Source organism: Lepidochelys kempii, chromosome 3 (assembly GCF_965140265.1).
Source record: "Lepidochelys kempii isolate rLepKem1 chromosome 3, rLepKem1.hap2, whole genome shotgun sequence".
NCBI lineage: Eukaryota > Metazoa > Chordata > Testudines > Cheloniidae > Lepidochelys > Lepidochelys kempii.
In genome coordinates, this window is record NC_133258.1 from 159,994,785 (window position 1) to 160,010,428 (window position 15,644).

General features: G+C 41.2%; 1 protein-coding gene across 7 annotated transcripts in view; it reads right to left on the reverse strand.

Moving 5' to 3' along the window:
• Positions 1 to 717: 717 nt before the first annotated feature.
• BROX (BRO1 domain and CAAX motif containing) overlaps positions 718 to 15,644 on the reverse strand; it is a 28,888-nt gene continuing 13,961 nt past the window's right edge. For all 7 annotated transcript variants that reach the window (XM_073338829.1, XM_073338827.1, XM_073338824.1 and 4 more), the window contains 4 exons: positions 14,027 to 14,108; positions 7,843 to 7,993; positions 6,408 to 6,567; positions 718 to 5,290 (listed from right to left, as the gene is read on the reverse strand). In XM_073338829.1, the coding sequence (XP_073194930.1) occupies positions 5,204 to 5,290; positions 6,408 to 6,567; positions 7,843 to 7,993; positions 14,027 to 14,108 (480 nt within the window). In that variant the 3' untranslated portion in view covers positions 718 to 5,203. The remainder of the gene's footprint in view (positions 5,291 to 6,407; positions 6,568 to 7,842; positions 7,994 to 14,026; positions 14,109 to 15,644) is intronic.

The window sequence follows — 15,644 nt, forward strand, 5'->3', positions numbered from 1 at the left end:
ATAAACCTCTGCTTTCTCCCCCCGCCCCCCAACTCAGAATTGAAAAAGGAAAAACAGGACAATAACTTTGGGTAGTAACCAAACTGGGTCTTCGTGATCTTGGGAGAAGGCTCTAGATATGACCACATCAAGAGCACAGACTCCATTTCATAGATTCATAGATATTTAGGTCAGAAGGGACCATTATGATCATCTAGTCTGACCTCCTGCACAATGCAGGCCACAGAACTTCACCCACCACTCCTAAAAAAGACCTCACACCTATATCTGTGCTATTGAAGTCCTCAAATTGTAGTTTGAAGACCTCAAGGAGCAGAGAATCCTCCAGCAAGTGACCCATGCCCCATGCTACAGAGGAAGGCGACCAGGAACTGGGTGAGATTACATCTTCAAAGCACCTCGCTAGAATGGTTCCCAATAACCTACTGTGTAAAGAATCTGAACAGTCCAAGTCATGTAGGACATTAGTGTCATGATTAATAAAAGGCAACGTGGAACCTTGTCTGCTTCCGAGATACACTTCGGTATCAGTGCTATGTAAGAACCTGAGAGCCTTTAGCATTAGCATCCTAGTCCAAATGCTGAGTTAGATCCTTACAACTTTTCTGCTTTCACCACTGTTGGCACCAGAACTGGGGGAAAAAAATCAAGTGTGGAATTTGGAAAGCATGCAATGTACATTTGTGCCTGTTAAGAAATGAAGAAGCATATCAAGAATTGCATTAACAGTTTATTTCATACATACAATGGACAATACATTTTAATTTTAATGTTTTCCCATGAAATCTCACTAGTATCAGACTGCAGCAATCAGTACAACAGAAACAAAAATAAAGGAGTATTTACAAGCACATTGTACAGTAATGAAAATGAATGATTAGATTTCTAAAGTGCAAAGTTGGCTATACAATACTGTACATAAACAAGTGTCTGCTTGCTTTCCTAGACTATGCACAGATATTGTATTGTCATGGTATATCAGCCAATTAGTCATACTAAATGCATAAATGGACCAAATCCTGCACTTGGATGCACATAAAAGACTCCAACAGAAGCCCATGAGAGATGGGCATGCACATTCAAGGACCTGATTTAGTCCTTTGGCTGTACAAAGTGTTACGTGCTAAATGATTACATTTCATATTAACCTAATAACATGGACCATGGAGTAAGACACATCATAAGTGTATTAAACGAGTTTAGAATATTTTCCTATTAAAGGACAGGTCTTGCTTTAATTATTAAGCTATTATGAGCCCTCATGTTAAATATTTTAAAAGGACAAAAACACCAAGAGCCTGATGTTCAGCTAGTACTTTAGTGTCCGACATCTTTGTGGCTGCAAATTTTGCCTCCACTGTGAAGTGCGAGCACAAGTATCAAGTCAGACATCAGATGTTTACATCAATTTTTTTTTTCTGGGTGTAACTAAAAGAAAATTGCACCCACAGATAGAGGCCATCACTAAAACCATGTCCTCATTGTAAGAAAGCAGAGGCCTACTAATGCTGATGTTAATAAATATTAAAAAGTCACCTTATGAAATACATTATCTTTTAAAAAATTACTGAAGGAAACGTATTATATACATGTATATGTGCAGACCGATTGAAGCCCCCCAATTAGACTTTCTAAATGCTTGAGCAAATGGAATAGTTAACTCAAAGAATGGAGTGTCTATTTAAATACCTTAACAATATCTCCCCGCTTCATAACAACTCAAAAGGATCACCCATTACAGAATAACATCCTCTACTTATTTTCAGACTAAAATGTCTATATTCCTTGCCAAGGTGGGTGAGGTAAGATCTTTTATTGGATCAACTTCCGTTGGCGAGAGAGAAGCTTTCAAGCTATGCAGAGCTCTTCAGGCTGGGAAAGGTACTAAGAGTGTCACAGCATTTAGCTGTGACACTTACTTTCCCAGTTCTGAAGAAGAGCTCTGTGTAAGCTCAAAAGCTTCGTCTCTCTCACCAATAGAAGATGGTCCAGTAAACACTATTACCTCACTCACCTTGTCTCATTATCCCAGGACTGACATGGCTATAACACTGCATATATTCCTTGCCCACAAGCAAGACTACTCACTACATACCATAGGCTTTAAAATACAAGTAAACAAAAGTAAGTCTTGAGAAGCAACAAAGTTTAAGAGCACACACTCATTCCTTTAATCAGTTTTTAAAGCTACTCGTCTTGTGGTTACTGAAAACAGCTACAGCCTGGGACCAGCACAAGGTTACAGCCTGGCTTATGTAACGCCACTATCTAACACTTGAGTTGTACACAGCCAGCAAACATTTACAGTGAATTTCAATCAAACAAGCCACTTAGTTCCAGAAAGTAGAGGATAATACAATGCCAGGGTCCAAATGCCAGTAAATATGCAAGTTCATAAAATAAGCTTTTGGAAGGTTTTTGGGGGAAGATCTGGATAATGGTTACACAAAAACTATAGATTTGGATTTTAGGAAAAAATGTATATGCTACAGCACACACACGGTCAAATGCACCAAAGCAGGTACAAATCATGAACACACATGTGCAAGAAAATAAAAACAGTTAGGCGAATCTGTGCAATAGTCAGCAGCAGGGATTAAGAGAAAACTGTGTTTTATTAAATCTTAACTTTGATTAGAGGAGATAAAATTGTCAGTAGAAAAATGCCTCGATACAGGTTATTAAGAATAAAAAAGAGTAACAGTACATACTGCAAATTTAGGACTGGGAGCATGGAGCTAATCAGCTTATCCTTCAGTAAAATGAAAGCCACGTAATTGTAAGGATAGAATATACTTTAAAATAATTGAATTTTTGGCAACACCACATATTTGTCCTACTTCCTACCCCCATCCTCCACCTTCAACTCCATCACCACTACCAGTATGGGAGATCCTAAAATGGCCCCTATAATTATGCAGGAGACCAGAAGTTTCTCATCAGTAAATCAACACTTGGTGAAACTTTGGCCAAACATACTCAGCTCCCTTCCTTCAAAACTTGGGATGTAACAAGAAAGAAAAAAAAAAAAAAAGTGGAGAAGTTTTGAGAGAGAAATATCTATCCAGCTACTTTCAGCCCTGCCCCCCTCCCCAAACACCTAAACACCTCAAATAGTTAAAAATAGAAATGATCTTGTCCTTCACAAGCCATGGGAGAAATAGTTTGATTAGTTTATAGGGACATGTGTATTGAACTGATTAGGAGAAAGGTAAACTTAAAGGTAAAGGGGGGACGGATAGCTCATTGGTTTGAGCATTGGCCTGCTAAACCCAGGGTTGTGAGTTCAATCCTTGAGAGGCCATTTAGGGATCTGGGGCAAAAATTGGGGATTGGTCCTGCTTTGAGCAGGGGGTTGGACTAGATGACCTCTTGAGGTCCCTTCCAACCCTGATATTCTATGAAATTGAAAAGAGCTTTGCATCTGATCTGTCCATACTGGTTAGCACCACAATCATTCATATGTCTTGTAGCAATGAGCTGCCTGGTCCAGTCCAGTTTCTGTGAAAGTTCAGTTTCCCAACTTCATAAATTGCCTATTATTGACCAGCAGCTTCTTTGCTCCAGCTTTTGTGGAAAGTCACGATCTGCCAGGTAGCTACATCCAGTTCCACAGAAGATTTTTAATATCAAGACAGAGTCACTGAACTGGACTCTGTACTGAATGGAGACAGCAGAGCACTGGAGCATACTTTCCTTGTAACCTGCGATGCTAACCATATGGGTTGCTGTGTTTATCATCAGCTGAGGCTTTTTCAAGGTGTGTAGCTTCATTCCTAGGTGTAATGACTTGCAAAGCTCAAGCCTGGAAGACATACATACACACAAGGATCACTGTGACTAGTTGTGTGTGCCAGACAATCTTCTGACCAGTTACAAATGAAAATAGAAGTTTTTGTTGTCACAGTTGTATTGAACACATTACTGCTGAATGCCCATAGGACACCAAGGCTGCAAACTAACTTGTCTGAGAGCATAAGTCCTCAACAGTGAGGAAAGCTATAGAAAGAACAAGTTCTTCAGAGCACTTCCCTCTTCCAATCAGCCTCAGTCTTGCCTGGGGTCATTTTTTCCACAACTGCTCTTTATCAAGGTGCTGTTTTCAGATAGCCATTTAGGAAGCTGGGAGAAGATGCCATTTGTTTGAGAAAAAGGAGATCTAGAGATGGGTCTCCTTTGGGCTAAAACACCAACAATACTCATTGTCTATGATACCATTGACAGAGAGGTATTACCCAACTGAAAATACAGCACATTAATTACAGCTAAATGCATTCACCCGAGTTCTATGAAGCCACTGAATTTTAAGTACCCATAATTCAATCATTCTGGACCTTGCACAGTATTAAATTTGGAAAAAGTCTGGAAGTCTGACATCATGATATATTCATTTTAAGATTTTTTCCACTTACTTGCTGCCTCATTCTCCCATGCCACCAGCAGACTCCCAGTTTGAGATTAAAAGGCTTAAAAGTAAGCAGTTGGATAAAATAAACAAGCTTCGGCAGAAGCAGGTTACTATGAACTTGGGTATAGGGAAACCTGATTTAAAGTGAAGTAGAATGGAGTGTCCAGTTGTTTCAACTGCGTATAAACTGCATTTAGATTATGGAGAAATTCTGCTTCTGAAGTATAGTGAAGTGACTTCACTATAGAAGTTTTCACATGGATAAAGCTCAAATGAGAATTACTTTTCTTATTTATCAGAAACAAGAGAATGGGAATGAGTCAGGGTTTTAAGCCTTTGGAACAACCATGACTAGAAGACTGCTTCTGGCAAATTTCCATTTGTATCTTTTTTGTTCTGGGCACGTGACACTAAGTAGTAGGTAAAGAATTAAATCTCATGGAAAGAAACCATATCCTTAATTTTACCACCCTTTCCTATGGTGGGAAATACTAACTTCAGTATGCTATTCTCTGTATAGAAGCTAGCCTGAGACCACCACCTAAACTTAAAAAACACTTTCTATAAGCATGAGCTCATTCTGAGGTCCCAACTAAAAACAAAAAAAAAAAAGCATGGCTATAAATAATTTCATTTATAAATCCAGCCACATTCTCAATTAAGAGACTTTTACTAAACATAAATCAGTAAAATTAAACTTTAGGATTAAGAAGAATTAGAAAAGGGGATCTGAAATGAAAGCCCCAGAGTTCATTAAATACAACTTGTAGAAGGAATTCAAAGCACTTGTGGTGTTTAAGAGATCTGGCATCCACTGTCTTTTTGAGGCTTTATATCTGGTTCTTTCATAGGTTTCACTTCTTCCTCTGGTTTTGGTTTAGCCTGCAGACAAGAAAAGAGTTTGAAAAAGATTAATTAAAAGAGTCATGGGTTTCACACAATGTCCATATTATAGGTTTCAGCAGCAAGACCATGCAGAGTTTAGATATAATTGTCCACTAGTCTTCTCTATTCTCTCAGCTCAGGGCGTTCTGGCTTCTCCAACACAAAAATGTTAAATCTGCTGTATTTTATGATGGCTTGAAATGGAAAGCAGAGACTGGACTAAACTAAGTTCATCCAACTTACTGCACCTACTTTAGAAGTACAGCTGCAGCTGGTTTGAAGGCCATTGCCTTCTTAATGACATGACCCTTAAATTCTACCTTAAGAAATGGAGACAGGCAGAATAATAATACCACCAGCTAAGTCCTATCTAGCACTTTTCATTCAGAGACAAAGTGCTTTACAAAGAAGGTAAATGTCATTACATGAGCCAAAGACAACTAGGAAACAATGGAGCTTCTAGGCTCTGGATTAACAGAAATTGTTCCATGAGGAGAGAAGGTGCTGGGAGCTTGGATTGTTGACCTATGACTGACTCAATGTGTGCTTTTTTGAAGGGGGAATTCCACCATCTACCTCTACCTCACAGGGGAGTGACAAAGCTTAAATGAAGCGTGCTATAAAAAGGCAAAATAGTAAGGACTGGCAGAAGGATATTGTCCTATGATGCTGTTTAGCAATACCTCAAGCTACTAAAAGCAGATACATTAACATTCTGTGCCCACGTATACAATGTTTATTTATTTAATTACATTACACTGTCCCATGGCATTAGCTTCTATAGTACCTCAGTACCTCACCAACTTCACTGAATTTAACCTCAACACCCCTGAGGTGTGACAGCATTACTTCAGATTCACCGCTGGGGACACTATGGCACAGAGAGGTTCAGTGACTTGCCTAGTCACATAGTAGAACCAGGAATAGAACCCAGGTTTCCCAATTCCCCTGCATAGAGCCTACACCACAAGACCATCCTTCCTCTGTGTTTGCTCTATTGAGCAGGATAGGGCAGAGGGCGGTGGTGGAAAAGCAGCATGCCAACTCTCTACTATGTGTGGGATAAATTTGATGGGAGGGAGAGGAGGAACAATGTTAAGTAAAATATTCTTACACTGTCATCCTTTGGCCTCTTGGTGAGATCAAACGCAGCCAGTGTTTCAGGGGTCCAGTGTGCATGCAAGGCAGGAAATTCAAAAAGGATGGGCTCTACCAGGCCATAGTTCGCCTTCAGCTCCAGCTGAGGAGCCTCGGGTGGCACTTTCTGAAAGTAACTAAGACAGAATTTAATATTTTAAAAACACAGTAAACAAGGATTTGCAATTAGTTTATCTTTCTTCACTTTTGGGAGTAACTGGCCACTCCAAAAGGCATCACACTATTACTGCTGAAGTGGCCCCATTTTATTTAAGAATCTTAATACTGGTATTATGAAAAGGCATTCAGTTCAGCAGGTTTCCCTGATGCTTCACAAGAACAGACAATTTCCCATTTGTGCTTCCTCCTCCCCAGTGACTACTTTAGTCATTTCCATCTGGTAACAGATTGGTTTTCTCCCCTTTGTTTTGGTGGAAGCAGAGATAAATGATGTTGTTTCAATTTACAGATACTTAAAATGCTATAGGAGAAAGGGGAAAGAGGCAGATGCAACAACTTTCCTCAATCTCCCTCAAGTCAGATGTTTGGCATGCCAGCATGCATTGATGCTGGCAACACTGCAACCACCAGAGAGCCCTGCTAGATTACAAAACCTGAAACACAGTATTTTATATCAAAATCTTTTGCAAAGCCACACCACACAATAGAAACTGCCACTTATCTTATGTTCAACACATATCGTGTTTATGCGCAAGCAGAGTTCTGTGACTATTGCTCTGTCAGCAGTATGGCATAAACAACATCTCAGGGAACAGGCCCTGGGCATCTGACTGTGTTTTGTTGAAGGGACATGCCATCAGACTTCTATGAATCTCTTTATATACTACTGTTACAAGTTAGAAATACAATCCATGTAACTGAAGATTAGCAAAATAAATTTCTCTATTTTTAGTTTACTGTGTTATTTGACACCACTTGTGTTCTATGATTGGCAAGGGGATTCAGAGGCTGGTGTAGTTCTTGTAACTATTCTGAACTCACTAGATTTAAAAGTTGATGTCCCTTCAAGAGTAAGTTGATAAATCAGTTAACTGAATGCCCCATTTACCATAGTTACTTTGGTGCACTTGACAATCAGCAAGGCCACACAGCTCAGGCAATGTTATAGATTAACTTTAGAAAAGCCAGCAAAGAAAGTACAAATATAGGTTTTTATTTAGGTCCTATAAAAACAATGGCTAAGTTTAGGAAAGTCACAAGCAAAGACAAGATTCAAAGTTTACTTATATTACATACACATGCAGAATGTAGACACTCTTCCAGTTTCTTTAATACACTGAAGCAAATTCTTTAGTAAGGGCAAGATTCTAAACTTTACAAAGAACAATCTAACCTTAAAATTAATAATAAATGAAGGATTTAAAAAAAAAAAGTAGGAAATATATACTTACATGAATCCATTTTCTCTCTGGCATTTTTCTAGGGTATTCTTAACCAGACTTCCTAGTTTCCTAAAGAAGAGGTGGCCAGAGGGTTTGGCAGTAGTCCCAGGCCCTTTGGTTTCACCATATTCTTTGCATAATGCTTCAGCCTTGACAAAAACTTCACAAGAAAGGAATGTGAAAAAGTTACAATTGGCATAAAACTGCACTTACAATTCAAATAAGAGATAAGAACAGACCCAGTAATCCCTCCAAGATTCTGATTAGATAAAGCAGAAGCAGCTGGTTTCAGGCTGACTCCTCCAACCATGGCCAAAACATCAGTATAGTCAGTAAAAGAGTAGACAACTTTTTGGGTGGGGAGGACAGACAAGTATTCTTATTTGCAGAGACAAGTAGAAGTGGGACTGTAAAACAAGAACTGGAACTACATAGCTACGGAACTGAACACAGTCCTGAAAGAATTCAGGGACAGACTAAGGGGAACACCACTGTGGGTGTTTGGTATGATGATAAGCCAAGCACATGAAAGAAGCCTGAAATGTACAGTTGTGCCCTGAAGGACCAAGGGAAAACTTCAAGAAGGATGCTTTTCTATGACCCTTTTGTTCTGCGTAGCCTGTTTGAGGGGGACGGGGGTGTGCTCTCTAGAAATGCAAGACTTACTTTAATAAAGCTAATCCAAAGTGAACCTACCTAGTTTAACTCTTGCCAAGTGTAAGACAAGATATGTTATGTAGACTTTTCAACTGATTTTCCCCTATTTGTTCTTTAAAATATATATAATGTTTTAAAGTTACTCCATTTGAATCGTCAATTGCGCTGTGGTAAAGTTACTGGGGTATAGTCATTGGGAAGGAAACAGTACCTACCCTGGATCACCTAGATGAGAAAGCTGCACCAGAAGTAAACCCAGATACAAGTTGCAGTCAGGAATGGTCCTGAGGAAAGCCAGCAGATCGTGAGGAATGGTGGGAATAGGGGTATGTCTACACAGGGATAAAAAAAACCCATGCCTGGCCCGGGTCAGCTGACTCAGGATTGCAGGGCTCAAATTCCAGGGCTGAAAAATTGCTGTGTAGACCTGCGGGCTCAGCTGGGACTCTGCAGTCCGAGCCCGAATATTGACAGTATTTTTAGCTCTGCAGCCCAAGCCCCGTGATTCAAGGCTGGCCATGGCCATGCTACAGGTCTTTTATCCCTGTGTAGACATGAGGTTACAGACATCTCTAATAGCAACTTTAGGAACAAGATCAAGTAAAATAATTGCGCTCTCTAGCCATGGGAACTTAGATATAAATGAAGATATTATGATTGAGTATTAACTCAAATTTTATATTACCATTAGTCCCTTGATACAAATATTTAAGTTCATAGAAACGTAGGGCTAGAAGGGACCTTGAGAAGTCATCAAATCCAGCCCCCTATGCTGTAGAAGGACTTAGTAAACCTAGACCATCCCTGACAGGTGTTGGGCCAGCCTGTTCTTAAAAACCTCCAGTGATGGGGATACCACAACCTCCCTTGGAAGCCTATTCCAGAGCTGAACTACCCTTAGAATTTCTTTGCTTAATATCTAACCTAACTATAAGTCTTAATTTGTATCGAGAGACCATTACAGTTCCTGTCCTAGCTTCTGTGGACATGGAGAGCAATTGCTCACAGTCCTTTTTATAATAGTCAACATATTTGAAGACCATTATCAGGTCCCTCTCTGCCCCCCTCAGTCTTCCTTTCTGAAGACTAAACATGCCCAGTGTTTTAACCCTTCCTAAACCTTATCATTTTTGTTGCTTTCCTCTAGAGTCTCTTCAATTTGTTCCCATCTTTCCTTCAGTGTGGCGCCCAGAACTGGACACAGTACTACAGCTGAGGCTGCACCAGTGCTGAATAGAGCAGGACAATTACCTCCTTGTCTTACAAAAGATACTCCTGTTAATTCACCCTAGAACAGAGGTGGGCAAACTACGGCCCACATCCAGCCTACAGGACCGTCCTGCCCGGCCCCTGAGCTCTCCACTGGGGAGACTAGCCCCCGGCCCTCCCTGGCAGCCATGCAGCGCTCTGGGCAGCAGGGCTGCGCACTCCTGCAGGGCAACACGGCAGCGTGTCTGGCCCCGGCTGGGCGACATGCCGCTCAGAGCAGCATGGTAAGGGGGCTGGTCCCGGGGGGCAGTTAGGGGGCAGCTGGATTGAGTGGAGGTTCTGGGGTGCGCGGTCGGGACGGGGGAACAGGGGGTAGTTGGATAGGGCAGAGCTTCTGGGGGGGCATTGGATGGGTCGGTGGTTCTGAGGGGGGCAGTTAGGGGGTGGGAAGTGGAAGGGGTTGGATAGGGGACGGGGGCCAGGCTGTTTGGGAGGGGCACAGCCTTCCCTATCTGGCCCTCCATACAGTTTCACACCCCGATGCGGCCCTTGAGCCTAAAAGTTTGCCCACCCCTGCCCTAGAATATTAGGGTTTTTCACAGCTGCATCACACTGTGGACTCATTCAATTTGTGATCCACTATACCCCACCCCGATCCTTTTCGGCAGCATCATGACCTTTCCAGTTACTTCCCGTTGTGTAATTGTGCATTTCCTTCTTAAGTGAAGTACTTTGCAATTGTCTTTGTTAAAATTCATCTGGTTGATTTCAGACCTATTCTCTACTTTCCTCAAGGTCATTTTGAATTCTAATCCTGTCCTCCAAAATTCTAACTCCTCCTCGCTGGTTTGATGTCATCTGCAAATTTTATAAGTGGATTCTCCTCTCCATTGTCCAAGTCATTAATGAAAATATTAGATAGTACTAGATCCAGGCCTCACCCCTGCAGGACCTCTCTAGATAAGCCCTCCCAGCCTGACAGCAAATCATTGAGAACTACACTCTGAGTATGTTCTTTCAGCCAGCTGTGCACGCACCTCAGAGTAATGTCATCTACACCACATTTCCCTAATTTCCTTATGAGACTGTCATGTGGGACTGTGTCAGAAGCCTTACTAAAAATCAAGATATACCACATCTACTGCTTCCCCCATCCGCTAGGCCAGTAATCCTGTCAAGAAGTAAATTAGGTTAGTTTGAAATGATTTGTTCTTAACAAATCTATGCTGCATATTTCTTATAATCCTACTATCCTTCAGGTAATTACAACCTGGTTGCTTAATAATTTGCTCCAGTATCTTTCCAGATATCAAAGTTAGGCTGACTGGTTCTATAATTCCCTGGATCCACTCTGTTCCCTTTTAAAGATAGGTATTAGGTTTGCCTTTCTCCAGTCCTCTGGGACCTCAACTGTCCTCCATTCTGAGATTGCTTCAGCTAGTTCCTTAAGGACCCTAGGATGAATTTTATCAGACCCTGACAACTTGAACACATCTAACTCAGTGGTTCTCAACCTGCAACCCATGGGCCACATGCAGCCCAACTGGCACATAGCTGCGGCCCACAATGGTAAATAGGTTGAGAACCACTGATCTAACTTATCTAAATATTCTTTACCCTGTTCTTTCCCTATTTTGCTTTGTGTTCCTTCCCCCTTGTTCTTAATATTGTGTTGAATATCCGGTCACCATAAACCTTTTTAGTGAAGACTAAAGCAAAATAGGCATTAAACACCTCAGCCTTCTTGATGGCATCAGTTATTAGCTCTCCTTCCCCACCAAGTAGAGGACCTATACTTTCCTTCATCTTTCTCTTGCTCCTAATATATTTAAAGAACCTCTTCTTAATGCCTTTTATGTCCCTTGCTAGGTGTAACTCATTTTGTTATTTCACCTTTCTGATTTTGTCCCGACATGCTTGTGCTACTCTTTTATAACTCTTCCTTAGCAATTCATCCATGCTTCTACTTTTTGTGGGATTCCCCTATGATTCTCAGGTAATTCAAGAGCTCCTGATGGTGCCATCTTTAGGACACTTTTTTTAAGCCTGCCAAAAGCTTCAATTTATCTGGTGTTTTTAGGCTAACAGGATAAAGTACATTACGATAAAATGGAATATTGCATTACCAGATGTAACAAGGAGTTGGACCCTGCCTCTGTTTCCCTTTCTTGGACTTTCCAATAACTGCACCCAGACTGTCGTGCAAGTCACACAACATCCCTTTTTGGGGTCAGATTTATTAAAACATCAGAGTACAAATGTCAACTTAAAACAAGTCTTTTCCCAACACCAGAGTTCTGCAGACTTTTAATGGGCTCATAGTTTGTTTCAAACCCAGGTTCTGCTGCCTGGCATTTCCTCAAGTCTCTTCCCTCTTAAGGCTTCTGCCCCCCCAATACAGGTTGCTCCCTCCAGGCCTTTTCACCTGGCTAGCATGGACAGTTCATTCCACAGTCCTCTGTGATCCTGGTCCTCTAAAGATCTCTTTCCTCTCTGGATTCCCCTGATGGAGTCTCCCGATGATCTCTCTCCTCCCCAAACTGACAGAACTCCCTCTCGCAGGAACTTCAGTCTTTAACTACATCATATTAAGCCATTCAATACAACCATGCACACTCAGTCTGCCCAAGCCAAAATGAGGGGTAGAACCTGTAATATTAGGGAAGACTGAACTAAAGGAAGTCAGAAATTCTAATACAAATCTACAAACAAGAAGAGAGCCACAGGTTCACAGAAGACAACATTAGAAATAGGATAAAATAAGTGCAAAGAAAAATTTAAACTGCTCTTGAACTCGCTAGTATCTAAGTACTGTACTTTTCAATATGTGTATTCATATATCTGCTTTATCCGTGCAAGTAACTCATTTAATATTAAATAGAATGAATGGGTCTATCACCAGAACACAGCAGTTGGAAATGGAAGAGTTTTAGAATGTGGAAAACAAACTGTCTTCAGCCTCACTAAGCAACATCTAACAGCCATGCACCTGTAATGCCTACAGGTTTAGTGAGGACATGCCTAATTTTGCTGCAGTATGATGTGCAGCCAATCCACCAGGAGCATGCACTTACCACAGGGTTTATATCCTCCTCCCAAAATAGGGGCGTAGCAGATTAAGTTGACATTGGTCTCCTTGTTGTGTATTTTCTTTGTATCACACATTTCTGGACTCTGGACACACTAAGGACTCCAAAAGGTCGTCAGTGATTTTAGATAGCTAGTATGCATTGATTGCCTATGTTAGGGGGCTTATTCCTTCATCCACTTACTTCCCTAGTCCTTCTTGCATGAACAGAGAGCAACAATACCCAAAGTCCAAAAGGTGCAAACAATTTGATGTTTATTGGGGTGAACTTCCAGCAAGCATGATTCCAGGTTCCTTCCTTAGTGTCCCCCTTCCCAGCTCTGACACCACAGAGCCATACCTGTGCCCCTGTTCCCCCCTTAGCAAAACATGATTCCAATTTCCCCACCCCCATTCTCCCCTTTTCTTCCTGATTGACTGCAGACTATATCGTAAAACTTGAGTTCTGCTTAGCTATACCTTAATCAATCATTTTACTGGAATTTAACTAACCAATCCTAACATATTGTAACATGATAGAACAACAAAGAAAGGAGGATTTCGCATCCCCTATCACTATAGTCCCCATTTCCCTATTGTTTGTTTGCATAATCTCTGTCTGGTTCTGTGATTGTTTCTGTCTGCTGTATAATTAATTTTTCTGGGTGTAAACTAATTAAGGTGATGGGATATAATTGGTTAAATAATCATGTTACAATATGTTAGGATTGGTTAGTTAAATTCCAATAAAATGATTGGTTAAGGTACAGCTAAGCAGAACTCAAGTTTTACGATATAGTCTGCAGTCAATCAGGAAGAAAAGGGGCGAATGGGAACAGGGAATGGGGGTGGGGAAATTGGAATCATGTTTTGCTAAGGGGGAAATGGGAACAGGGACACGAGTAAGGCTCTGTGGTGTCAGAGCTGGGAAGGGGGACACTAAGGAAGGAACCTGGAATCATGCTTGCTGGAAGAAGTTCACCCCAATAAACACTGAATTGTTTACACCTTTGGACTTTGGGTATTGTTGCTCTCTGTTCATGCGAGAAGGACCAGGGAAGAAAGCGGGTGAAGGAATAAGCCACCTAACAGCCTACTCTAATACAACCTTGATAATGTGTTTATTTGGCTTTAACACAAACATTTGGATATTTTGTGAGCTAATCTGAATTATGAAAACTAACATTTTTTTAATATTCTCTAAACAGTACGACAGCAGATGTTCCAGGAGGGATTTGAGAATGTGGCATCCATACTTACATTTTTCTGATTCCTGCAGAGATCTGATTGCTTCTCCACATTTATCGCTGGCCAGTAAAGTTTGACCATGGTAGCAGTATGACTGATGAGAGAAGAATATAGGTACTAGCATCAATCAACAATTTCCTGTCACCACATCAGTTTTGCTATTTTTCCTCCTCACTGGATGGGGATCGTGTACAGCTAAACACTAGCCAGAATGGCAAGATCTGCATCTCTCTGCGGCTGCCATCGGTTGCACAGTCAACCAGCAGGGGGTGCAGGGAGGTAACATGACACAGCACTCACTGGTGCCTAAGCACAAGTCCCTTCAGCAGGGAAGAAACCCAGTTTTCATGATGAAAACCAGGTACAATGAGAGTTTAGGTTTTTTACATCTATGAAAAAACTTCACTGAATTCAGAAAGGCAACAGAAACATTCCAGCTTTTCTGAACTGTAATGGCAAGGTTGAAGTGGGACTTCACCACACTCCCATTTTCTCCCTTTCATAAAACTATCTTGGGCTCCTATGCTCAAATAGGGTTCCTACTGGAGCACAATATCAAATGCTCCTTTTCATTTGTAAAAGCCCACTCCACTTAGATTAGGCCCAAAACACAATATAAATATTCTCAAGATGCAACATATATATATTTTCCTTGCTGTATTGTGAAGCTGAATACAACAGCATTACCGTATTCCATCATTGTCCATATTACAAGGGTTACACACAGCTGGTCTTAACAAATAGCACAAATCAAACCCAGCCCTGCCTTAATTTTCTCACCCATTCACAAGATAAACAGCCTCTGGCTACAGACACAAACTAAGAGAAAGTCAAAGTATTTTTCTTTTTAAAACTAAAATTTGGTCAGATCGGAAGCAGCAACTAATTACAGAGCTGCTGGTCCTTGATGGAGAATGTTATGCCAGGAGATCAGCCAGGCTCTAGCAGAACATGCATGCTAAAGGCAGCTTGGGGGTGGCAACTGATGTTATCAGGTCCTATCTTATCCATATCTAATTCCAGTGTAGACAGAATATACACCTTTGTTCGCAATCTACAAAGTATGCATTGTAAAGTATCATTTAAAACTGGTTTCAATATTTCAGGCTGTGATGACCCCCCCCCCTCCCCAAGAAGTGATAGCAAATTACTGTAGATGCTCACAGGAGCATACTCATGGCATTGCCACCCTTACTTCTGTATTGCTGCTGGTGGCCGTACTGCCTTCGGAGCTTGGTGGCCAGAGAGCAGCAGCTGCTGTACCCCCAGCTCCCCTGCCTCCTGGCAATATTTTTGTGATCTCATGACCCCCCCCCCACAATAGCCTTGTGACCCTCTTTTGTGTTAGGACCCCCAGTTTTAGATGCACTGATTTAAAAATGCATAATTTGTTGATCAGCATTATTATGGCAAAATGAAAATAGCAGCATAATATTTGAAACTATAAACTTCTTCCTATATAAACAAGCTGAAATCATGACCAAAGTATGTTTTTTCCTGGGAAGTCTGGGGAGTGACCTATAAGTTCCTCAGAGACAAAGGGCAAGCTGATGCCTGAGCCATGTGTAAACAAGGCTGATGGACAGTTACCTGCCAAGTGACCATTCTTTGGCAGGAAAGGGGAGGCAGG